General features: G+C 47.0%; 1 protein-coding gene across 1 annotated transcript in view; it reads right to left on the minus strand.

Moving 5' to 3' along the window:
• Nucleotides 1-26,479, minus strand: part of Nf1 (neurofibromin 1) — a 193,328-nt gene that overhangs the window by 38,501 nt on the left and 128,348 nt on the right. Inside the window, exons 36-43 of the mRNA XM_072287355.1 lie at nt 25,265-25,382; nt 25,057-25,197; nt 19,866-20,089; nt 17,679-17,873; nt 15,179-15,385; nt 7,465-7,594; nt 5,385-5,472; nt 2,896-2,939 (exon numbers count right to left, since the gene is read on the minus strand). Of these exons, the coding sequence (XP_072143456.1) occupies nt 2,896-2,939; nt 5,385-5,472; nt 7,465-7,594; nt 15,179-15,385; nt 17,679-17,873; nt 19,866-20,089; nt 25,057-25,197; nt 25,265-25,382 (1,147 nt within the window). The remainder of the gene's footprint in view (nt 1-2,895; nt 2,940-5,384; nt 5,473-7,464; nt 7,595-15,178; nt 15,386-17,678; nt 17,874-19,865; nt 20,090-25,056; nt 25,198-25,264; nt 25,383-26,479) is intronic.

Genomic DNA, 26,479 nt, shown 5'->3' on the forward strand with positions numbered 1-26,479 from the left:
TGCCTAACATGGGATTGCTGCGTAACTAATACCGTATATACCAGCGTGATGAACATACTTTTTTTCCTAAAATACCGAAGCAAAGTCGGTGGATGTATTTATTATCCGGGGTAAATATTATGGGAACTTTTTCGAAACAGCAAAAATTGGAAAGTAAGAAGGTAATGACTTGAAAAATGCATTAGATAACTTATCGCAGTGAAAGTACACATGCACTATTTGCAAACCGTAACCGCATGTTTATTGCACTTCACTCTGCATTGGAACAACCAGACCGGTCGTCCAGTTGGCTGGCCGCTTCATACACATAGTTTTTCTACAACTGCTTGTCCTCGCAGCCACTTCCAGCTGTCTGCCGTTATCACAAGCATCACACTGAAGCCCTGCTTATCGGCACCTGTAGTTTTGACAAGCGCGGTGTGTGCCTTTTTCCTCGACCATCTCGCTCATCAGCGGGTTAAAGTTAATTGGTGTTTGATCAGCATTTCCATTTTGTAAGCAGATAAACTCAATCCCGCAGCAGGCGTATAACTCGACTTAGGACCCATCGCACCCAGAGAAGCCCAAGACAGGCAAAAAAACGAGCAACAGAGATAGGAATTCGACACACTGCCAGACTATGCCCACCATGCCAACCAAGTGCCGGTTGCCCCGTCATCACTTGGGCTCCCTGTGCCCCATACCCGGCTGCGCATCCCGTGCGCTCTCTATTACGTCAGAGTCCGTAAACTGTGTAAAGTTACTTATGGAAGAGAGCCAGTTGAGTTTCTTTCCCTCTCGAGTCTGCGAGGTGCCTTTGCGCTGGCACTAGCAGCAATCCTGCATTAAACATTAAGCGCACTTATTTTAAACACATGTGCGAGAGTAAAAGATCGTAGTATCTCCTAAAAACTACAGCGCGGCTGTTCGATCGTGGGACTGTGCATGAGCAAAGTTGGGGGTGCGATTATTACGCAGGGGAAAATAAAAATCCAAATTTTCAAGAGCAAAGTTGGGGGTGCGTTCATTGTGCGAGTGCATTCATCATGCTACAGATTGCTCCTTTATATTAGCTGAGGTTTTGAGATTCATGCTTTTGCGTCAAACCAAGTAAGTATACTGCTAGGATCTATGCTATGCCCTGTATTTATTTTGCACTATTTCTTTGACAATTTACCAAACCAATTTGCACAATTTTCTATTCCTGAGAATGATGGGCAGTTCCTTGAAAGCCAGAGGTTCAATGTATGCGTAGGTACAGTCAAACCAACTTATAACAATATTCAAGTGTCACGAAAATTCCATTGTTATAACTGATAATTGTCATAACCGGGTTGCATGAAAAAAAAAAAAAATAACAAGTGGGGATGGCATAGCTGTTCTGAGAAAACTATAATGGCGGGGAGGCCAGTTCCCCTCCCCACCACCTCCCTCCATCCAGCTTCTGATTGTGTGAACTCGTTTAACTGTTTAACTCTCCTTCCTGTGCACTCCAATGACGTGTTGTTAACAAGCTGCTGCTGTCGGCGTTCGAGAATGCTATAACAACTGCAAAGAGGGGTCACGGGCGGCAAGTGACATACGAGCTCTGCCGAGGCATCACTTTGGTGACCCCAAAAGGCGCCTTTTAAAGAATGCAGCAATGTTGCCACAGCAGCATCTCAGCTTGAGAAATCCAGAAGAAAGGCTGGGATGAGATCGCCACAAGCATCTCGCCACGTACTTCCCACTAGCTCACACGAGAAAAACCAATGTCCGTCAACCTTGCTTGCTTTAGGCGAAGCTTGCCGACATCCTTCTCCAAGACATCCAGGTGCTTCACGTAGCGCAGCGGAAGGTCCCTCGCGAAAAGAAGCCCCTGAGGGACTGAATCATCTACAGGGTCTCCCGCGTGAACAATGTTGAGGCAGCCTGCTCTACCGCGCCAGCACTGCTGCTGTCACTGTCGCTATCTGATGCAAGCACGTTTGGAACGATCCCTCATCGGTTAGAAGCACTTCATTTCCAAATCTATAGCAGTGTGTTTTCTTTTCACTGGCAACATCGTGCATTGCCGATGATCAGCGGGCGGATGAGCCATCTTCCGTTTCAGCGGTGAGTCAAACGAGGCTGAGAAACCATGTGGCCAGGAACGACTTCGATGCAACGAACAAAGACAAGCACGAGTGACTTAGTCCGTTAGCAGAATTGCACAGAATGAGGGCCCAGTGAGCAATCTGGGAGCAGCCCCAGCGCCAGCAGCGTTGTCAGCACATTTGGCGGGGTCCATTTGTGTTTTGGAGGGTGGCGCGGCACAGAGCTATGGGCGCAGCTCATTCGTGTTTGGAGGGGTGGAAGGGCGACGAGAGAGATGTGCGCGAGGCTGGCGTTGCATAGAAGTGTGTGGTGGCAGTTGTGGTGGCGGGCGATCGTGCAGCGGCACGCATTTCACTTTTTCTCTTTTCTTTTCAAGGATTTTGCATTCCATTAGCTTTCGGCACGGACACCCAACAGCCAGACTTCATCGTATCAACCGATAATGTGGCATGGAGGCATGGTAGTAAGTGGGTTATTTCTGCATAGAAACATTGAAAAGTTGATGGTGCAGCACCTTTTCATTGTTATAATCGATGTATTGTTAAAACCGGTATCGTTATAAGTGGGTTCGACTGTACATGGTACTGCACATGCTAACAATTTGCTGTTCTGTTACCTGCATAGCAGCGAAGGCAATACACATGCTGCCTCTGTGGAACTTGTGGCATGAATGTGCTCCCGTACAAGTGCTAAGCACTTCCGAGTGGTCAGGTGTTCTGTACAACATGCAGGCCAGCATGCAAGTTTTTCACCTTACTAAGCAACATGCAAACCCACACAGACGTGCAGGACATAGCCGCAGAGACTGGCTACAGAGGCAAATTGCAAGGCATTTCTTACCGGCCAGGTAGGCCACGCTCTCCGGTGTCACCTCAAACTTGTCCCTGCAACAAGAGCCCACAAGCACCAGCATCACACAACATGTTCCACTCCCAGATGCGTACATTCAGGCAAGTGACCATTCGTGCTAGGATGCTGCTGCGCATACGATAGACCTCAGCACAGGATAGTTTCAGCCTTGTTTGCTGAAATCACTCTTAGATGATCAGCACGGGATCAAAATATCCAGTGGCGATTTAGAGGTTAATGCGAGAGAATGCGCTAGCATTGCATTGCGAGTCTTTGAGCTCCTGGATCGATGATTTAAACGAGATTCACCACATTGCAAAGTGCGGTTCAGGACCACACTTAACACATGTACTGCCTCTCAGAGGAGCGAAGTGTGACTGACAGTAGCCCGGAGCAGACCACTGTCAGTTGCACTACACATGCGCATGCGCGCTCTCCTATTTTCCCATCCCTTCCCTACCCCTATCACATGTCAGCCGAGTCCATTCTACTCCTGCCAATTTTCTAACTTCATCCCGCCGTCTAATTTTCTGCTGCCCTCGACTGCGCTCTGCTCCCTCATGAGTAGTGGTCCTTTGAGTGCACCTCGGTAGAATGACACTGATGTCAATCCAAGACCGTCCGCCTTGACTCACAAAAGCTGGTGGCAGGGGCCCCCCTCAATTTGAATGGTCACTTTGCTTCAGTGACATTGCATGGATATTCCAGATCGAGAATCTTGCAGCCAGCTGCTCTTAAGTATATCTACTCAAATGCAGTAGAGAAAAGATGTACTCCTGGAGCAACTCCTCACTGTAGAGAAATGCAGAACAGCATTGTTAAACTGCGCTGCCTTCTCTGCTCAAGGGATGGCACTGTGCTCCATTGAGTGGAGTCAAGGACGGACTTTGAGTGTTTGAGAATACGAGAATTAGTCCTAGAAATGAAGGAAAAAAGGAAAAAGAAACAGGAATTTAAGGAACCCCTAACATATTTACGCAACTCTTGCTGATCACATGCCAAGGACATTGTCACCTAAATGAGAACAGCATGACGATGAGAATATGATGATGACGATTACTGCATGACAACAGTGGCACAATGACGACAGTGGTGACATCAATCAATAGTCAAAAATTATAACAATTGCAACACAGTTTTCTCTCACATGATTACAGTCGAAACGTGCGATAACTAAATCTCGCTACAACAAAATTCTCGCAACAACAAAACATTTTCATATCCCAGGCGAACGCTCATAGGATTCAACACATTTCGTACCTCTTGACAATGAAATGTCACTGTACCACAACTGCGCATCAACAAAACTTGCCAGAACATAACCCCACATATTACCTACTCACACAAAGCTAGCAAGCTCCAAAACGTGCTCAAATGTGATTGCTTTGCACTACAATTGCGTAAAATACCACCCCATTACATTGACATGGGCACCCCCACTCTTGTTTACAAGAACAACCAAGCGCCGGGAATGATCGTGTGCGCAAAGAACACGTAATGGCTGCCATCTTGGTAGTTGACTGCCCATTTGAATCGGCACGCACATTGCTACCAACATGTTACAACGGTTTTTGCACCCTTAGTGCAGTGCGTAATGTGTGCCTCAGCGAGAAAAATGCAGCAAGAACAAGGAAATCTGCGTCCCACCGATGTGGAATTGTTTATGGCGCTTTAGACGGCGGTGGCAGCATGGAGTGCCATGCATCGGGTCACGATTGAGCGACCGTCCAGGAACATGCATCCCTTGCTTCAAGAAGGCTGGTTTTGGTGCCACCCAACAGACATCGTGTGCGGCTTCGGCGTCGGACATAGATTTGCGTGAAGGGGCCGCAATCTCCATCTACTGCCCCCTTTGGGTATATGAGATAAGATCACTGTTGCGCTCGGCACTGAACACGTCTGGGTCCACGGGCGACAGCGTGTGCTGGAGAAATGCCGCTGCAGCGTAGAGTGTCATTGCTCTGTATCTGGTGCAGAGTTACGCAAGATCTAGCACAAATGATCGTATCTGCGTAACCAATTAACCGCGACTACAGCTCCACGGCAGTGCTGTCACTGCTCATCGACACATGCGGCGCACTTCGTACTGTCGGTAATGCAGTTCTACGCCCTTGAGCAGAACTTGCTAAAGTTAGCTAACGGAATTTCAACAGCAAAGTTTCATTTTTGCGATGCATTACGTACCTGTGCCGTCTCATTTCGAAAAAACTCTTGCGGAAGCAAATATTTTCGCCTTCCCCACCGATTTCGTTATTGCAAGGTTCAACTGTACTTGGTAATGGCTATGCTAAGTACATGTGCATGCACACACACACTTGCACACACACAATTTTTGAGAAGAGGAGTGAACTATTTTGCGGTTGATGTTGGGAAACAACACGTCTGCCATCAAGAAGTGCAAATCAGGCTAAAAAGCAACGATACAATCGAACCTTTCCGTGGTTACTGTGCCAGATGCACAAGCTCACGAAAAGACTGACCTCTTGTGCGGCTTGGCCACGATGCCCAACAGCATGCTGAGTACACGTGCTGTCCGAGAGACTGTCGTGGCTGTTGGGTGCCTGAAACCTGCAGTGCACGATCACCGAACACTTGTGAGCGCCTACCCTTCAGAACAGTGCACATCACCACGATGAAAAAAAAAAAAGGAAGAGCTTCTGCACACTCGTGGCCTGCCACTTGCAGCGCCTGCTGCACTTCCGGGCTTATCCTAATTGACTGGTGCGTATCCGACCAGCTCCAAATTAACAAGCGTTTGATGTCATTGAACAACGTATACATTTGGCAGGAGACCGCATGGTAATTCTTAATTTCGCAATTTTCAAAATTAAGCAGGGTCAAATTAGTGGGGCTTCACTGTACAAAGTGCAGAGGCCCAGTGCGAAAAGTCTGTACAAGTTTGAGGGCTGCATCTTTCGTGCGAGCGGTTTCACATAATTTTCTTTCTCTTCTTATTTTTAATGAGAAAAGAGACCTAACCATCAGTCTATGTAACCTTAGCCTACAGTGCCCATAGCTACTCTTTTTCCCTTCAATACACAAGCAGAATAAGCAGCTTTTCAATAAATAAAAAGAGAACAGAAGAAATCAAAATGTATTCGCCAATCCCGAGTCTCTGCCAAACGAGAAAGCGCTGGTTCACTACGCACCTGTGCGCAAGCATTGTGGCAACAGCTGATGGCAGCACTGCTACGGGCTACATTCAATGTGCCAAACTATACAGGCAGCAAATTTTCATCAATCTTGGCGTCGCCAGCATGACATAACCAACTTTGTCGGCCACTGTCTGGCATGCTGGACTATAAGAAGTCCAAAACACTGCAAAACAGTATCCAGTAGAAAACAATGACACAGACAGCATGACCCACTGCAGGGGAATCGTGTGCGTTCTTTCACTGTGTCCATGTCAGTGCTTTCTAATGGAAATCACTTACCAAGGTGCATCCGATAAGCTTGGGCACAAACCATTTGCAATTCTAAAAGAACAAGGATAAAAGTTGTTTGTCTTTCCTAAAAATGTCTCTTAGCCTTTTATTTTTTAGCAGTCTAGCTTTGACTGCGGTCGGTGCCTTTGCACTTACTTGTGGCATTTCTGACAATGAGTCAGCATTTTAAGCATGTAAATGCGTGTTGCCCTAATAGTGCAGATTATGCAGAGCATTCTCAAACTCGTGCCATGGATCATTGGGCGGTTCCAGCTACTGTGAAGCTTAGCAGATTAGTAATTGTGCACAAACACGATCGCGTGTGCTGCATGCTGTGAACACGACCACGCGTCGAGCATTGGTATTGATTAACACAAACAACGCCTGTGTCTTTCACTGATTCTGTAATTGTTTACGTGCCAACACTTCATTTCCTTATAGTGCGAATTCCATACTACAGTAAATATTTCCAGAAATGGAAACTGCGGCCCGCCCATGGCCTTCACATGTGTTCTTGCCTATTTTTCTGCCCCTGCTCTTCTCTCTTTGCCTGCAGCAGGACAAGCAACAACCAGGCTGTCACACAGATGTCGTTCCTCGGAAGTTCCAGCGGGTAACTTGCATTAAGCTTTTATTTACAAGAATCGAGCCCTCAACCTTTCTGATGTGCATGGTGCAATTGTGTGAGTGAGCCGAGTGCAGACCTCTTGGGGACAGTGCGCAGCGAACACATGGTTTCCTCACGCTCGTCTGCCGGCCCCTTTGGGAATTGCTAGGACATGATCTTATGTTTGACGACATTAACCTGACGTGAGCGCATTTTCACCTAACGTTGCTTCATTACAAAACAAAGCCAAAGAACAGTGCCCAGTGATTGTGCCTAGTCCTGCTACACTAGGCCGCAGTCATCGGAGCCAAAAGCTGACTGAGATTGTCCTACATTCCTGCAACAAACGTTGTGGGTTGACTAGGTAGCCCTGAAACAACAAAGTGCAGATCCGGCGATGTTTTCCCAAACTTAAGCTGTCCCCATGCTCGCCTTCAGCCGGTCCAAAAGGAATCATGCCTGTCACGAGCACGTGGCAACAACGAGAGAAGGTGGCCCAACAAGAACCAGAAGCACTGCTACGCTCACCCTTGAGCAAGTGTCCAACGAGTGCAAAGTGGAAGTTGGAGTTGAAGCTGAGCCCAACGGAGTGGTCGAGCTGCTTGAAGTGCCACTCCAGGGGCTCCCGGGTGCTCATCATGATGTTCCGTAGGGTGTTCTGTGCATACACAAAGAGCACAGAGAGCTTGAAGTCCTTAAGACATGCTTAAGATGCAGGCTTGAAGTAAACAGCAGTAGTTGAACAGTTCTCGAGAGCCAATATTCCAACAAGCGGACTCCTGCCTCCTGATGGCAGGAGTCGCCTCCTGATGCCCAGTACTCTCCACTGCGCATCAGTATCGCAGAAATTGGTACTTTTGATTTGATTGAACCGTAGGCTCCAATAAGTAGGGGTGTGTGAATACCAAACAGCGAATCCCATATATATAAATCTCAGACATATTATTGTCTATATTGAACAGCTGTAACAGCGCTTTGGAAATCCCCATGCAAAAGAATAGCAATGTACTACGCATGTACAGTATCCCCATTCACCATCACAATCAATATATCGAACGCTGCACCTCGTTGCGCCTCTTGCAAGTGCGCTTCTCCTAAAGGGCCTGAGAACACTTTTCACATTGCCGGAAATATTTAATCCCAATAAATTCGAAACAGCACTGTTTTCGCAAATACTGTCAAACAACAGATTGATTCTCAAGGGCAGGGATGGCTCGTGCAAAGTGAGGCCGTTCGTTATCAGCAAGGTCACCACTCTGCTTCCAGAATACGAAAGGCCTGCCGGTCCGATATGCCCGTTTCACAAGAGAGGCACCGTGCATGGGATGCAAAGTGAAGACGTATGTACCTCCAAGTTTGTTTTGTATAGACAGGGGCTTTCCGTTTCATGACTGGCATTTTAGGGTTCCACTAGGGGTCAAAACAAATGTGATCTCAATCCCCACTTTGACTGATTTGTACATTACTGCTTGGATTTAACAAACCACTCGACTTGACACCTGCACTTCGCGAAATCATCGCATGCGCAAACCAACGTTTGCAAAGGGGCTGTGTGAATCCAGTGCCATGACCTCAATTACTGCAACGAACCAATTAGCCCAAATATCTGCACTCCTTGAATCTAAGTGTCTGTGCAGTGTCGGCAGTCCCCGACGCAACGTAAGGGCCAAGAATGAAGGAACCACAAGGCGTTGGAGCGGTACACAGGAATTAAACAGGCAGACTTGGGGCGCTCGAGGAGTGAGGGCCGCGGGTTTCTACAGGAAGTCGGCTACCGACACATAAGTCTGCCTGGTCGACTCGTTGTTGACATATGACGATCAGATTTAACAGCATATTGTAACAGACACGCTGCTGGGCACATTCACAAGTGATTATATATATATATATATATATATATATATATATATATATATATATACACACAGTAAAACAGTATATATACACAGTAAAACCTCGTTAAACCGTACCCGCTTAAACAGTAGTTTCGTTTTACAAGTAGTAAAGTCAAATCCCCGACTCAGCGGCCATTGAACATAATGTGTTTTGTATCCGCATAAACCGTACCAGCTTATTGCGTACGCATCGGTTAAAACGCAGCATTTCAACTTTTCGTGCGCAAACATGGTGGTGAGCCGTCTCCATCGGGCCGCCCGGCAGAACAACAAGCCTCAGAGATCGGAACAACGGCCTCCAAGCGCCCTGTGCGTTTGCGCGAAGCCACATCAACATCAACATCATTTCGACGCCGTGCTATAGCCGTGCTTTCTCTATGGCCGTGCCAGAGAGCGTCATGGTGTCAAGCAAGCAAGGACTCGCATCGTTCCGAAGCTCGGATAAAAAAGACGCCGGGTGCTCAGCATAGAAGAAAAATTAGACATCGTCCGTGCTGTCGAATGTGACACGAAGAAGTCGGCACTGGCACGCAATAGGGATCTGCTGTTGACTATGGTGTGTGGCATTTGGAATGCCAAGAAGTTGCTCGGTGGCGCTGCTGCGACCGCGAAGACATGTCGGCTACGAGGTTCGACTTTTCGCCATCGTTGCCTGTGTTGTTGCCGAAGTGTCGACTAGCGACAGTGATGAGGACGACACGGAAAGCGACAGCACAGGCGATTCAAGCCCGACAGTGGCACAAGCTGCGCGTTACGTCAGCCTCATAAATGCAATCGTTGCGACGAGAACAGGGGCGCGATAACGTAATTCTATTCCAAATGAAAAGTATTCTAAACTCCAGCATCCGGCAATGAAAAAGGTGCCCCCGGGACTTCTGCAGCACTACTGCACACGTGCACGGAGAATATGTAACGCCAACGAGGAATCTGCCATGAGAGTGTTTGCCGAGAAGAGGGGGCTGGCTGAAAAGCTGGCACACAGCTGCAGTAAGTTTGAGGCCGCTGTCGTCGTCGTGCTAGGCCGCCACGGCATCAAACAAAAATAACTTTTGTCACGCGAAGTGAATAAATACTGCATGTTTTTTTTCCCCCTTTCATCGCACTCTCTCTGAGTTCCGTTTTCGACAGGTAAGTGGGTGATCTCATGCTATTCGGTTAAACAGTACTACCGTTTAGTACGTACTTTTTCTGAGCTCCGGCCAACTACGGTTTAATGAGGTTTCACTATATATATATATATATATCGCATGAGGCGCACTACGGTCTCATGTCCAGGCAACAAAGGCTGTTAGGATTAGTGCTGCGATTAAAAAGCTGTACAAGCAAATTACAACATTAGTGTGGGGAGGGATAACAGAAAAAAAAAATAGAGAGGAAAAGTAAGCTTTTGTGCATTCGACAGTGCCTTCTCAAATTGACGAATCGGTCAATTCCCACTTTTCATAATCCCGGCAAACTGTCCGAGACTCGCAGAAGTTTTACATAAGCTTCATGTAGGCATATTTTATATTTCAAATTACTGATATATCGAACTATTTCACGATCCCCTTTGAGTTCGATATATCCAGGATCGACTACAGCAGATTTCGAAGAGGGGAAATGTGGACAAATACTGAATATCAGAGAATTTCTCAAGAAGATTAACACTTACAAATTTTATCCAAGAAAACACGGCAGTGCACGTATGCTCGGGTGTCTACTAGCACTGCAAAACAAGTAGGAAACAAGCTGTCACCAGCATAGGTACACACAGGAAATCAAGGTGTACAGCATGGTTCGCTCTCATTTTAAGGGAAACGCCAAATTAGTATGCCAGCACAGATTACAGGTCAGTTCTATATGATGGTCCGTAAAATGTTTTTTATCAATAGAATGTCGCACAGAAGCATGCGCTCTTTTCCCTCTGAAGCTGAAGTTATGTTGTACTGAATATAGAGAGGGTTTAGTTTAGGAGTGGACTTGTCTTTTATGGCAATCTTTTATTGCATACAAAGCTTTCCTTTCCAGTTTCCTTCCAAATTATAGCTTTACGGGCAGGTAGGATTTGTGGGTTATCGTCAGTTTGTAAAGATCAATCAGCAGGACGGATGAAAGTGCAAAGTGCGCATCACGTGACTCAACCACAGCTTTATGCATAGCCATCTAAAGCGAGACACCCTTCCCCTCCATGTCCATACGCCATTCTCGCAAATGCCTGCGAGCGGGTACCTGACACTTTTATGAACTTAATAGTAGATTTTAAATTCAATATTGAATTGAATCAAGAAAAGTTGAATATCGAATCAATTGAATAATAAATATCAGAAAATTTATCGCAAAGTTTAATGTTTGCGAAGCTTCAGGAAGAAAACGCGATGCTGCATTTACTAAGGAGAAAAAACCAGCAATGCATAACAAGAACATGGTAAGATATCAGTAACTTAGGTACATAGAAATGAAGATATGCAGCATGGTCTATTCTTATGAAAGGGAACTCCAAATCAGTATGCCAGCGCTGATTACAGCTCAGCTCTAGTATGTGAAGATCTGGAAAATATTTCTTTATATATAGAATGTTGAATACAATCAAGTGCTTTCTTCCCCCTGAAGCTGAAGGTGTCTGAAGTGGTAGTGGACCTGTCTTTTATGGCAATCTCTTATTGCACAGAAAGTTTTGCCTTCCAGTTTTCATTCAAAGTACAGAAGGGCTTTGCAATCTTTACAGCAGGTGGGCCAATCTTACTTTCGTACTTTCCAAATATGCCTTGGCACTACCTGAATTATCCACTGCGTTTGTTGCTGTTCCCTCTGTCCGCATTGTGTTTTGATTGCTCCTGTTAATCTGGACAAACCTTGTAACGACATAGGCCGTGTCAGTCAGTGTGGTGTCGTTCTGCGAACTGCGCCGTTCGGGCATCGCGAGTGCAATCCCTGCAACTGGCAGACGCTGGGGAGTGCATGCAGTCGGACATTTCCAGAGACAAACTCCGCAACCGCATCAGCCGGGACAGCTCGTCGGCAGCACGTTTGGCACTCCTTTTGTGCTAACGACAACAAAGTGAGTCTTGTACATCAAGCACAAGGGGCGCCTCTGAGGCACGTGCGGCACTGCACAGGTCTCTAAACCAATACAGTCAACGACCGATTTTTTTGGACATGCCCAGTAATTTCAGCACCCTCCTGGCACTAATCCATAGAGCCAATGTATAAAAGCGTCTGAAATTTCAGACCCTGAAACCCTTCGTAGTCCGATTTTCCGAACATTTTGACGTTACTGCAGGTCTGAAACGGCATTGATCGAAGACGCCGCTGCTGCCATTTTAATTATCTTGCAGCGTCAAACAAGCACTCTCGCACGCCGATCCGCTGGCAGTTGCAACCAACATGGTAACAATAGGCCTAGCTGCTATGGCGTTCGCCAAGAAGCTTCCTGCTGTTCGGCGGTGTGTTTCTTATTTTAAAGATTTGCCATTGTCAGCAATGGCACTGACGCTGCCTTTGCCATCCTAGCGAATGGCTTAACAGCAGGCTGTGGGGTTTGAGAAATGCACCGACGCATTCACCAATTCTGCCATCCTTGCCACTCGCAACCAGTCGTCGGCGGTGGCTTTCCACTCGCGATGGTTTGCAGTGAGGGCGGGGCAGCACTGATGTCATGACGTGGTCGGGTGTCGGCGGCTCTTGATGGGAGCGAGTCTCTTACCTCCGGGACCTCATTCGGTACGTACGTGCTTCCTCTCGTCCGCTGACACCTTTGTGACTAGGAAGACCTCACACATGGTGCCTTTGCCCATGCGGAGACAGCGTACTTTGCGTTGATCCTTTCCGGATGCTAAGCCGAAGAACGGGTGCCTAGTGCTCGCGCGAGGTCGTACCACACCGAGCCACACTCATCGAAGGCCCAAGCCGAAGGAGATTGCCCAAGCTCTAGCAAGTTGGCCCATTGGTTATCACGAGAGCAAGTAGCATAGCGGCCGGGACTTTTCCTAGCAGCGTGTCCCAACGTGAGCCTGTGCTCTCGCAGCAACGTGCTATAGGCACCCCTGTCTGTATTTCCACCCTTGGTGCGGGCCCCTTTGGTTGTCGCGGTGCCCAGAGACCGCGCGTTTGTGAAGTGTTAGGTGCCACCGGAGACAAATGGTTTCCGTTAGCTCAGGGCGTGCGTGTTCTTGCGTGCATCGCTTGACAGCCCCTTGCAGCCTAAGCTTGTGCGCAGCAGCACACCGGAGGTGATGGCCGATGCGACCCTGTGGCTTGCTAAGCTCAAACCCACGGTGGTCGGTACTCCTGTGAAACCCTAAGACCCCACAGGGTCAAACGCTGCAGAATGCCGGTTTCCAAAAAGTCAGCTTCGCCACTATATAGCGGTGTTACGCGGTCAAGCATACGCAATGCTTTGCAGTGAAACATACCAACAGTGGAAAGGGGCCATTGTCGCTGGACACACTATGTATTCTTTAATTATACAGACGTGCACCCGCCGTCTACTGCCACAGTACAAGCATTGATACACCTATTAAGTGTACTGGCAGGCCTTCAAGGCTATTTCAGACATGCCAGCAGTGATAAGAGCCCTCGGGGACTGAAAAAGGCTTGCATTTGCATTCAGTTTTAACGTGACAGCGTTAAGAGCCCTGTGTCAGAGAAAATCCGGCATCGGTGTTGGCACTGGCATCCGCGACCGAAAAGTTCATCCCGAGACATGCAGGGCCTCCACATGGCACATAGGCATTACTGAACTAACTGAATTTCTCAAAGTAACATGCGTCACAAAATTCATAAAGTACGACTTGCAACCTATAGCCATGATAGTGTCGGATTGTAATCTGGATATGCGAGAAAACATCATTCTGTTGCGTGGAAACTCAAACGCAAACCCTTTTTCCAGCTGCCGTTTGAGGTCTGTCTTAGCAGGAGCGGCACGACCAACTCCGTTCGTTACAGCACCATAAAAAAAAGAACCAGGAAGCTTGCCTTTGTGCATAGCGCTCACCACCAGCACTTCCAGGAAAACATTACGGTTACATAAGCTGCAGTTGCCAGGAAGCGTGAGAAGCAGTCAGGGAACCTCTGAATGCTATTGTATTCCCCTCTTAAAAGGCGAAGCTTAAGTGTCCTCCCAAATTTTTTGGATCGCCCAATTTTTCAGACGTTTTTGCAGCCCCTAGGGAGTTCAAAAAATCGGATGTAGACTGTATACAGAGTATGTGCAAAATATAATAGTAGATATTTCATTCACGAATCAAATTATTCAAATGTTCACCATTCGATTTGGTGATATTCGAGTATTCGCACACCCCTACTGAAAAGCCTTGAAGCCTCAAGGTGGCTTGTCCAGGAATGACCACTAGCAGCATGTTAACACAAACATTTAGCAAATGATGCAACCTAATAAAAATAAAGCAAGCAAACTAGTATTTGCCTAGGTGACATTCATTTGTTTTTCTGCATCAAAGAGGACTGAGAAGTTCTTGCCGTGAGAGAAAAAAACACAGCCAGTAACTTCAACTTCACCAGAGTGTGTAAACACTTGCCACTCTTTACAGGGAAACATGCACCGACACAACTTACAGGACTGAAAAACATTTCATATAACCTTAACATATTAACTCTGCAATCTCCGCATATTTACAACAACATGAACTCCCTTTTTAAATGTTTATGCTCATTTTCAGGGCTGGTTGCTTTACAAAATATGAAACAGTCCTCAGTGACAACGACACCAGAAAGCACTCCGTATCAGATTGCTTATGCATTGTAATGGCCAATCAGTTTGCCACATAGGAGCGACACAACTCCTTCATATTCAACAGGGTTTGAGAAAACTCAAATGCCACTGACTGAACAGCCAGTGAATGAAAAAAAACACTGCCTAGCTGCCTGCCTGTGTGATGCAGGCAGGGTGACAGGTGTTGATCACATAACAACAGGTAGGGCCACTACTTGCTGCTCGGCTAGTTTGTTCATGTTTATTAAGGTGCAACAGGATGCAGAACAATATAAAGATCAGGATAGAAAGGAGCATCACAGCAGTTTATTCACAGCAGGATTTGCAAAAATGCATGCGAACTATAACATATGCAAGCAAACATAAATGACTATGTTAAATTCCAGCAAAGAATTTATAGCCGTGCCTTTTTGCAATTTCATCTCCGTGGCCCGATTGCATTGTGCAAATGTGTCTGCGCACAATGCACGTTCCCTATAAAAAAGTCAACCTGTGTTCTCAGAATACACTCGGTTGCTAGCGATGCTCTTTTCCTGCCCTGGTCTCCAGACTGCTTTGTGTCCCATTGCACTGTAATATGTGGAGGGGGGTCACGACAGCGGGGCCAGCCGGCGGGTGCCTCTGGAGCACTACTACTCACGGGTGGGGTGTCGAACATGCCCTGCGAGTCGAGCGTGTGCAGGTTCTGCTCGAGCAGGGCCAGCCCGGAGGCGTACAGGGCCATCTCGTCCAGCTGCAGCACCGAGATGGCCACCCAGAAGAGGGCCCGGTGGATGGGGGACTCCGGCCGCAGCAGGGGCTGCAGCCGCGTCAGGCCCATGATGATGGCATCGATAAGCTGCAGGTCCTGCACGGACACGGGGCGGGCCGGTGAGTCACCCATGTGCGCCCGTGCTTTAGCAGTGGGCACAGCACACGAGCGTCGAGACCGGAAAAGTGAAGTATGTACTAGCTATTCGCAACATTGAAGTGCAAAAGAAAGAAGGAGACAGACACGGGACAAGCGTTTGATCTCAGTTTGTCTTTGTTTGCGTTTCGACACCACAAGTACCTTACAGGCTAGACTAGTTTCCACCCTTCTGAAGCACAGCGGAATCTTGTTAATTGAACTCCAAGGGGACTGGAAATTTATTCGAATGAAACGGAGTTCGAATTACAGAGAAAGAAGTACTTTAGGAAGAGAATCTGTCCAGCTAGGATGCATGCCGTGCACTTAAAGCGCGATCGCATCACGGTTTTTCGAGGAGGAAATACAGTTTTGTTCATAGCGCGACGGATGATGTGGGAGGTGTGTTCCACGTTTACACGCTCTTCCATGGGTGCAATGCATAATAATCGTGATATCATTCCATATTTCATCAATTTTCTGGTTTCAATCAATAATGGCCAGAAACCGAAGTGATGGACATTTCACCAGCAGTGATTGCTTAGTTCTTCTCAAATTACACGCTGCATTGCCCCTAAGATGAACGACCAACAGTGTCCCTGAGCAGACATCTGCAGGCCCCACAAACTCACTCAATCGCATTCTGTGTGCGTGTGTGTGTACCTGACCTCGAGAGACAAAGCCTAGAACAGTTAGAGGGCAATGTGCTCCGACAAACAAACTGTTGTGATTTTCTTTGCAGTCAGCAGAATTTCTGTCTGTCTTGTTCTAGTGGGCTTCCACATCACGGCGGCGGCACCGATTTCTCGGACGTATCCTTGCGCTTTTCTCGTTGCTACAATGGCGAGCGCTCTCCATCAGTGCCAGTTAATAATCTTAAGTTGGTGTGGTGCTGAACTGCAGCAATGGCTACGCATCCTGCAACGAACAGGTATTTACCTCCAAGGTTGTCACCCCCGCACTCAGAAATGCATCTTAACTTGAAGCCCATGCTTGACAATCAAAATGATGACTGGCTTCACGTGCCCAAGGTGCTTCTTGCGTGCGTTTCCTTCGGCGCATTCACAACAGACATCACATAAATCAAGTCAGGCATGGGCTTCAAGTTAAGATGCATTTCTGAATGCGGGACCAGTGACTTGGTGAGGCTGCAAGTGTGGGCTAGTGCAATTCCAAGAACAGATCGAGAGCTGATGCATTGCAACTATGTTTGCGAGAAGCATTTTTCTTCTTTCTCTTCACTGCACCTTCCAGGTCGAGCAATAGAACGAGAACATGTGTGAGTCTTTGTGGGGTGGAGAGAGAGAGAGAGAGAAAGAGGAAAGAAAGGACTGCTGACCAATTGTTACTCTCTAAGCTTGATGTTTGTAACCGCATGAAGGCAACAAACGAATGAAGCCAAGGAAATCACAAGGGAAATTAAAATATGGAACAGACAATTTCCCCTCTATTTTCTCCTGCTTCGCTGCCTGTTGCCTTCGTCTGGTTGTAACCAACCAAAATTTATCCCCTCACTTTCCATCACTGTTCTCACTCACTGTGTAACCATGAGGTTGATATTTGAGCAGTAGCTAGAGGACAGGTGAGGTGAGGGAGAGAAGGAAGAATGAAAGGGTACAAAAACAGAAGAACACACACACCATACAGATGCAACTATGACAAAGTTTTTCAACAGTCTGTGGGCTACACACCACCTCTCCAGAACGCCCCCACACAGACCGAGTAAGAGCCAGCCAGCACAAGCTGAAACAGTGTAACAAAACATATCAGAAAGGAAATTCGCCACAGGACAAGCAGTTGCTTTGCACTGTGTGTTTTCTTTACACTCACTTATGCCACATTTGACTAGTTGCATTCGAGTGCTCGAAAGTGCTCTTGCAGTACAGTTTACATCAAACTGGTCAAAACTGAGCGCTTGAAACACATCCTCTACCTAGTTCACTTAGAGTGCCACACTCCAGCTCAGAGTGCTCAGAGGTGCCCTCATCTCCAAGCCGGGTGTGTAACCGACATCCAACAAAAACCCCATCATGTGGCTACTCCGATTGCTCTAGGTGCAGCTGAATGTTCGGCTGGGGCAGGCTTTCCCTGGCTCCAATCTCAAGAGCGCTCTGCATCGCTGCAAACCTAGCTGGAGCACAGTAGGGTCCAGTCGAGTGTACCACGAGTCATGCTGTTTCAGCCTATACTGTAGATGAGCCAATCCAATCCAAGATGTAGCAAATGGTCAAGCACCACAGTGGGGGAGGCGTACCTGGAAAGCCTCGAGTGCCTTGACGAGGACACGCAGCAGCTGCTTCGCCTCCTGGTCCGTCACCCCTTTGCTGATGCAGCCAAACACAATGAGCGCCCGTGGCTGCAGGGCTGGGTTGTAGCGGAAGGCAAAGCTCTTCGCCAATGCTGTCCACTGGGTGAGCCAGTCGCAGCTGGGAAGGTTCTTCATGCACGCCTGCAACACGATCGAGGCAATTAGGGCAGTCACGAAAGCCAAGAACAACAACGTAACAGCCTATTCACACAGCAGCAGCAGCAGCAACAGCAGCAGTAGTAGTAGTAGTAGTAGTAGTAGTAGTAGTAGTAGTAGTAGTAGTAGTAGTAGTAGTAGTAGTAGTAGTAGTAGTAGTAGTAGTAGTAGTGAATGTCCCACATGCATTCAAAGTTCGGTTCCAAAGTAGTATTGGAGTAGTAGTTGTCGCTGTTGTGAAAAGCCATGTCTCCAGATGCACCGCCTCTAATACTGAAGGATCAATTGTTGGCCTAGTTGGTCTAGCATTGTAAAGTGCTCGTCTTTGTCTTCCATTTCTGTGTGCATTGCCTTTTTGTTGCATCAACTTTCATCAGCTCTAATACTGGACTGTGCACATCTCCAAACTGGCGCACACAGTGGGCTAGTGAGTACAGTATACACCTGTGCAAAAATCGAGTTGAATGTCACATAGAAGAAACATGAAGGCCGCATGTGGTGGATAGGGACCAAATCTGGCTTTGGATCACTGCTGGAGACAAGATACAGGACAACAAGTGCAGTGACTGTAGTCAGCGAGATAGATGCAAGATGCTCTGGATCAGTGGTTCTCAAATGGGGGCCCGCGAAACCCACGCTCACGCAAAGCCTTGAGGCATTCTGGTTGGGGACTGCAGAAATGTTTCCCCTTCTCCATGAGATGGCTGTAAAGCTTTTGTTGCAGTTTTCTACGACATATACATGCGAGCATGTTTTTTCCAGGTATGCATATGAAACTCTGTGCGTGACCGCACCACATGTTGACAAGCTGTCCAGATTGAGTTGACCTGGCACTTTTGTTTGACCATTCTTTGCCAGGTAACAATAAAAGGCACTTGTTTCACACTGCATGTTGTGTTAATCTATACCTACACCCACCCTCCTACCTCCTCATCACTGCAAGAGGTCCCCCTTCACTTCCACTGGTCCACAAGGGGTCCCTGAGATACATCCTTTCCTGAGAACCACTGCTCTGGATTATCAAGAACAAGAAGCTGAAGCGAGCACACAATGTGACATGGAGGTTTGCGTACGATCCATCATCAGTATTAAACATGTTCCCCAACATGAAGGAAGTATGTGCATAAAACAAAGGTGTTCTGCAGTAAATTTTCACATAAGTGAAGAACCTCATAGCTCTTTTGAAGAAAAGTCATCAGTCTTAACACCTGTCATTGTACAATGGCGAATCAAAAAGTCTTTACAACTTTATTTATTAGCCAAGATAAGGTACGTACATATAGGTAATTACAAATATAGGTACTATTCTACGTACCTTAATCTATCTTTTTACATAGTCCCCACACCGGTTCAGAAATTTGTCCCATCCCTGCACTAAATTTGAAATGCCCCTGCAGTACAATTTGTCCAGCTGAAGTGCGTCGCCTCCCCGAACGCTCATCGTAATGCAAGTCTTCATGGCCTTTTGTGAACTCACAACACCACCACCTCACACTCCTTAAAGCGAGACACCTTTCCCCAAACATGGGCTGCATTGCCCCGTGGATTTCCAATGGGCGTTCGTCCCTTGCTCCATAGAAAACGAATCGCACTTTGTTTCTCGTCTGCCGTGAACGTGTGAAGCGCAACCGCCATCTTCGACAACTGACAACAGCACCGTGCTGCAGAGCTACCGGCAGATAAGGCCAGGCTGGTCCAAGAAAAGTCCACTGCTGGGAATGGATATCTTGACTTTGCATTTAGAGCTGTAATTTGGCTAAAACAAAATAGGGGAAAAGACTTTCTGATTTGCCCTCATATGAGTAAGGCACGGTGTGGATTGCTACCACTGAGCCACTGCCCTAGTTCCTGGAGCAGCCAGTACATCGGTAACATTAGCAAAGCAACAATAACCAGTTTGACCTAACCATTCCTTTCGACCTTATGGCAATAGGCTTGACAGCTGTTGCTCCTGCCACAAGTTTTCCAAACACTCACCTCCATGATCTCGAGGAGGGCGTCGGTGATGATCTCGAGGTAAGCGAGCGGCATACGCTCTTGGTCGGCTGTGGCGCAGGCAAAGGACCGGTCTAGCAGGCCATGCCGGCAGTTGGACCGAAAGGCCGTCACTGCCGTCGACTTCACCTTGCCAATGCCGAACAGGTGGTAGAACTTGGGCAGTGAGAACTCGTCCAAGCTTAGCCTGAGAACGCGCTGCGTGTCTGCAGGAGAAACCGAGCAAGGGGGTTCATAGGTTCATGAGCTAGAGAGGCCTTCGCAAGAACATTGTGCGAGTGTAGCAAGATTTAAAGAGGGCCACATGCGAGGCCTGCATGCCATATCACAGGTGCTACACAGTCGCACTGTTTGTCTCCCACCCAGCACAGTGTGAGTGGTAAGCGTTTTAGGTTGAAGCTGAGCCATAGGACAAGATAACTTGGTCCCCTAAGGAACCAACGAAAAGCCTGAAAAAATGCCTGACATAGCACCTGCCCATCCTACCTCTAGCTGCTTCTAGCGGAAACGTCAAAAATGAGATGTGCCTCCTCTAGGGAATGTAGATGCTTCAAAGGAAATCTTCGGGGATCGTTGTGGAGGAAACGTTTTGGTACATGCATTGCACGTTTCAAGAAAAGCTGGCGAGTGTGGCAAACTTGCCTTCCGCTCGAGTTACTGTATAAGTGGGTCTCATTCAGGTCACCTGAGCGTGCGAGTTCTAGAAATGGGCCTCCACCGCAAAAGTCCACCATCCACACGTCCAGCACTGGGAACCATTACAACAAAGCATTACAGTCGAACGCAGTTATCACAAACAGGCTTATGCAGTAAAAGCAGTTCGACATTAGTAATTCGATTTAGCCAAACTCGTCTATAACAAATATAAAGGGGCCCTGAACCACTTTTTATCGAAGTGGAGAAAGGCATTTGAAGTGAAAATAGGCTATTTCAGAAATACTTTGCCATAAAAAGTACTTCAATGTGTTCAGCAGAAGCGGAGTTATTGGCAATCAAGCACGGCCTCCGCTGTGCTCCCGTTCCTTCTCCAATGCCTTGCACTGCGAAGGTTATGGCGCAGTAAGACAAGCCCACAGCGCTCCGCCTTGTAAATGTCACCATGGCGTGCAGTTCAATTTCATTTGAGATGTTAAGGTAGACGCCACGAGTTCTGCTTTGGGTGCCTACGACACACGCGCTAAGCATAAGCCAGACGCAGTTGTCCTCGGCGAGCCGCAGGGCGCTTAGCCAATGAACTCGTGGCGGCACCCCCCGCGGCCCCTACGCCATGTAGCCAACCGCATCTTGATGTCAACTATCGGCCAATAGCAGCCGTCTAAGGGAATGACAAAATAAAGCGTCCAGGAGAGAGTGAGGACAGGGCCTTCTGTTGAAAAGAGAGCATTTGAAAGAAAGGCGACTTTGCGATCCACTTGCAAACTCCATGCAGTGGGTATGACAGCAAAACTTGGCTGAGATGTTCACTGCAGCGTATGCTACCAACGGAATATGTTATTTCACCAAGGCCGAGGGGTGGTTCAGGCACACTATAAACCAACTTTTCTGATGGCTACGTTATGTATAAATTCATTACTGCCTGTGGAGAAAGGAATCAAGTACCCATTTTTTCCCACTCAGAAGCATATGCAAGCAATGCTGCAAAACGTGCATATGCGACTCCACGGGACCTACCGTATTTTTGCGGGTATAACTCCCACCAAAATTTCTAAAAAAAATTTAACAGTAAAGTGAAAGTGCAGAAAGGGTCCTCCCACCTGGGAGGACCCCACCAGGCATTACTGCCTTTTTTCCTCTCTTCCATGTAATCATTCACTTGAATAAAATCAATTCAATTCAATCTGCGAATTTTGCCATGAAGTGTAGCTTACATGGGCCGGGATACAAGGCTGGGATACATGGAGCGTTTTTACGGTGGCAATTCTGCTATTTTTGCCCGAAGGCGCGCATTCGACACCCATCGTTGAGAAACAAACCCACCGCCACAGATCAGGACCCGCCAGATATTTGACCTCGCGTCGTCGGACGCTGCTGGAAGCGGCCAGCAAGGGCAGCCAATCGTGGCTCACTAGCCGACACCTCCATCACTTCAGTCTTCCTCGCTGGCACATGCTTTTCGTGTGCGCGATTCTCTGTTTGTGGGCTTGGCACTTTGTGTTAGTGACATGGCCATGACCTCAAAGGCAGCTCGCGTGGAATTTAGCGATAAGCTTATCTGCGCGGTACAGAAGCGTCCCATATTGTGGGGTAGTGGAAGGGTCGATTATAAAGATTACAAAGACGGAGACACGTCTGTACGTCAATATTTTCCGATTACACACATCGCGGCCATGCTGCTTATTTCCAATGCAATCTCCCCACTAAACAGGCACAAAATATACTGATACATTATTAAAAACAACTGAAGGAGCTTTAGACAGAGTTTTAGAGTTTTTCTTTTGCATTTTGTCCTTGTAAAGAAAGAGCAAAGGTCTATAAACTTTATTTGTGCATTTCCCATTGACTAAAGCAGTTTTGCCTTGCATGCCCACACTGAGGTGGCACCCGCCGCTTTTTCGCTCCGTGTATTTTCAGCCAGCAGAAATTGGGCGTCATGCCGCCGCCGCGTTTCCTGCACTGCAAAATTCGTCAAGAAAAACACTCTATGTATCCTGGCCTTCACGGCAGCACGACGTACGCTGCGCTGCCGCAAAGCCACACCTCAAGGCAAGCTTCTATGCCATTCAAAGTTTCATTATCTCCTAGGGAACCTCACCCCTGCGTATTGAAGCTCCCTTCATTCTCCTCCACTTTATGGGTCCCCATTTTGTGTTTAGTAGTCAGTGAATAGCACATGCGTCACTGGCAAACTCATACTTCACCCATTCCCACAGTGCTCCTTCAGATTGCGCAAAGTGATTTGCAACACAGTAGTGAGCCAAATCACCGTTCGGATTTTGGGCTCGGTAGCGTTTGCTCCATTACCGTTCCCGATGCGAGGGTTTCAACATCTGCACTGTCATCCGTTGTTGTACGAGTGCTAGCTGCGAAGTGATCCGATTCACATAACATATCATCTGACTGATTCGTCCGCGATAACGTCTGGCGGGTGAATCCAGCTTTGTCAGCATCACCAAAAAATGGGGGAACAGAGCTGCTGGCCGAAGATATGATGTGGACAAGTTGTGAATCCACGAATGGAGACTGTCTTTGCAAAGATTTGAGCAGTGTTGTATTCATATGCAGTTACTTCAGCGGATTATATGCGGGGATATTTTTTTTTTTCTTTCCAGGCTGTTGTAATTGGTGGTGTGGATTATACGCGGTGGAGGGTTACATGCGCAAAAATACGGTAGCTTTGATAAGATTTCAGTACACTTCTAGCATGTCTCTAAGCATTTCTGCACATGTATTTGAAAAAAAAAAAGGAAAGGAAAATGTGGCAAACAAACAATAAAAAATAACTCTGCTTAACTATGCGTTCACAGTATGCAAGCAGCTTTAAGGCACCAACAGCAGAAACCCTGACTTCGATATATGGTAGGTCTAAATCGTTATAAGGAAGTTATTTTTACATGAGTATGGTAAAGTAAGATTTGTGCATTCATTAACCCTGTAACTGGCAGCTCAACAATATTGTTGACCTTACAAAAAAGTTCACCAGCATAAATACTTAGGCATCACTCTAACTTCTGACCTGAGATGGGACGCGCACATTGCAAACGTGACCTTGAAGGCATTACGCAAGCTATTTTATCTCCGAAGATGTCTCTGCCTCGCACCCACGTCGACTAAGCTTCTCGCGTATACTACTTTCGTTAGACCGGTTTTGGAGTACGCAAACCACAGTTTGGTTTCCCCACTCAGTAACTAACATAACGAAACTCAAAAAAGTACAGCGAAAAGCGCTGCGGTTTATTCACAACAAGTACAAGCGCACAGATTCACCCACTAACCTTGCGGCTATATCGGGTTTAGCGACGCTATCATCAAGAGCGAAACAAGCACGGCTCAAATTTTTATTTAACTTGATTCACAACTATTATAAGATAGACCTAACAAAATACATATGTTTTTCGCAGTCACGATCATCGAGACATAAACATGTACACGCTTTAACAAAATATTCATGCCATATTGACACATTCATGTACTCTTATTTTCCCCTCGTGATAAGGGAACGAAATCGCCTCGATCCTTCAGTTATTTCTGTAGACTCATTATCTCAGTTCACATCACGGTTAGAATCCATATCAAGCAATCAGTAACGCAGTCTTATTCACATAAGATGCTTTGCAACTCTTGTAAGCTGTGCTGATTATTGTGAAGGTGTTACCGTTATTCTTTTCCCATTTGCTGTCCTTTTCATGATGTATTCTCTGTATTGCTAGACATGTGATATCTATATTTGTTTTTTTATGCATTCTTACCTTGTTCCTTTGCGTCCCTTGTTTGGCTTATTAACACGCAATTTGTACGTGCATATTTATTACCATGTATTTCATCTTTGTATGTCCACCTGCTATGGTCCCTAATAAGACTGACAGTATTGAAAATAAAAAATATCTGGAAACACTATAAAAAACCAAATATTAGTCTGTGCCTTTCAATTTACCTTAATTTATGTACCTGCTCAACAGTGGTAGTCGCAAAAATGTAGACCGTGAACAGCAGCAGATGTTTTGGTGACAAAACTCGAAGACTTCATCGGTATCGTCTTAGCGGACGTAGTGGTCATATAATGCGCATTTTTTTCCTTTAAGAAAGCTAGTATCCTTTTTTCTCCATTGAGGTGCATCTCAAGAACACACATTTACCTTGCCAAACAAAGTATGAAACACAAGTTTTCGACCATACATTTGCCTCTAACCAGCTGGTTAACAATATTTTCGACCCGCTGGATCTCGCTTAGTTTTCAGAGAAACCCTTTCACATTTCATGTGGTATGTATTTGAACAATATCAAGAAGAAATAATTCAATAAAAACATTCGAGGTCGGGTGTTTCTTATCTTGCCAGTTGAAGGGTTAAACAAAATATTTCGCCTTATCCAGGTTCGTCATATCCCGGTTCAGCTGTAGCTCAATTCAAATGCGTACACAATGTGAACCCCATTGCATGCATTTAGCTCTCGCTGAGCCCAAGCCGAGGGCTATTGACTTATGGCTATGGCTAATGACTATTGGCTATGCACTTGCCATTGAACGAGGGCTTAGTGCAGGTGCACAGGGAGTGTATGATGTTGATGACCAGGCCGTGGAGGGAGGCACGCAGGGAGACCGGCCCGGTGTGGACCAGGAGCGTCACAATGTGGAACAGGTACGGCAGGTGGCTGGCCACTGCAAGAGTTCACACCCGGGTTGTGACGAGAACGACACGCACTGGCCACAGGGGAACAGCACTGACCGTCAAGCGAGTTGTTGAAGGACAGCATGAGCAGGTAGCGTGCCAGGATGGCAATGTCGTCCCACATGAGGTGCTGCTCCAGGGTGGGCGTGGGCGATGTGCACGTCTTCTCTATTACCTGCACGGACAGGTCGAGGGGGGAGCCACAGTTGGCACAAGGCTAACCTTTGTAAACAAAGGGCATAACCAAAGCAGCAGCAGCAACATTTGCCGCTTCAAGCAAGTGGAAGACGCTTCCAGGCTTTGTGAAAATGGCAGTTCTAAATTTGGCAGTACGTACATGATTGAAGGGGAACATGTTATTGGCTTAGTCGGCGTTTGCTAAAAGATTATTAACAGAAGAAACATGAATGGCAAAGGGCAGTCCCATCGTCCATGTTTATTACTTGCGTATTTGTCTCTCTAGTAAGATAGGAGATCATTGTTTGAAACGCGCAATCAGTTTGTGTTCAGTTTCCCCTCACACGACTGGCCTAGGGCGTGCCGAGTCGTCAGTCACCGGGCACGGCAGACGACACCGGACAACAGTGTGCCACTGTCTCGGAGGCCATGCAACACCATCGCACTTGCTGTATTTCGACAGCGTTAGAAAGCTGGAGAGCACTGGCACAAGCTAAATGCTTGTCCACTGTTGCTTCTTGACATGCCATACTGCTACGAGTGTGCGAAGCCACAGCTCGCTGCACCCCAACATCTGTCTTCCGTCATTTTCATTCGGCATGTCAGGGGATCACATTTTGTGAGAGATTTGGACGTCCCACAACACAATTCGGATGCCACCTGCGCAACAGCAACTGCAAACACTAGAGCTGAGATTTGAAACCCATCCAAGGTGAGCGGATGGCAACATGTTCAAGCGCACACTGAGGGCTCCTTCCTGATACTTCTAAAGGGTATTTCCCGCGCAGCAACTTGAGCGAAAACATTTGCTGCTGCCATACACGTCACTGAGTGATTGTTGCTGCCAGCTTTCGCATGCGTCAGCGACGGCACAATTTCCATCAGAGCGACGACCAGCGAACCCAGCTCTCAATGTATTCCCGCCCACTATTGTTACAATAAAACAAAACGAAAACCGGTAATATGTTTGAATGTTGTTACTTATTTAAAAATAGAAAAAATAGTAAAGCTTTGTGGTCGTTAATACGTAGCATTCTACATTTATGATTGCTTAGTGCTCAACTGTGGAGACACCAGCACAACATGTCAGAAAAC

The sequence above is a fragment of the Dermacentor andersoni genome, chromosome 3, assembly GCF_023375885.2.
Source record: "Dermacentor andersoni chromosome 3, qqDerAnde1_hic_scaffold, whole genome shotgun sequence".
NCBI classification, from domain to species: Eukaryota; Metazoa; Arthropoda; class Arachnida; order Ixodida; family Ixodidae; genus Dermacentor; species Dermacentor andersoni.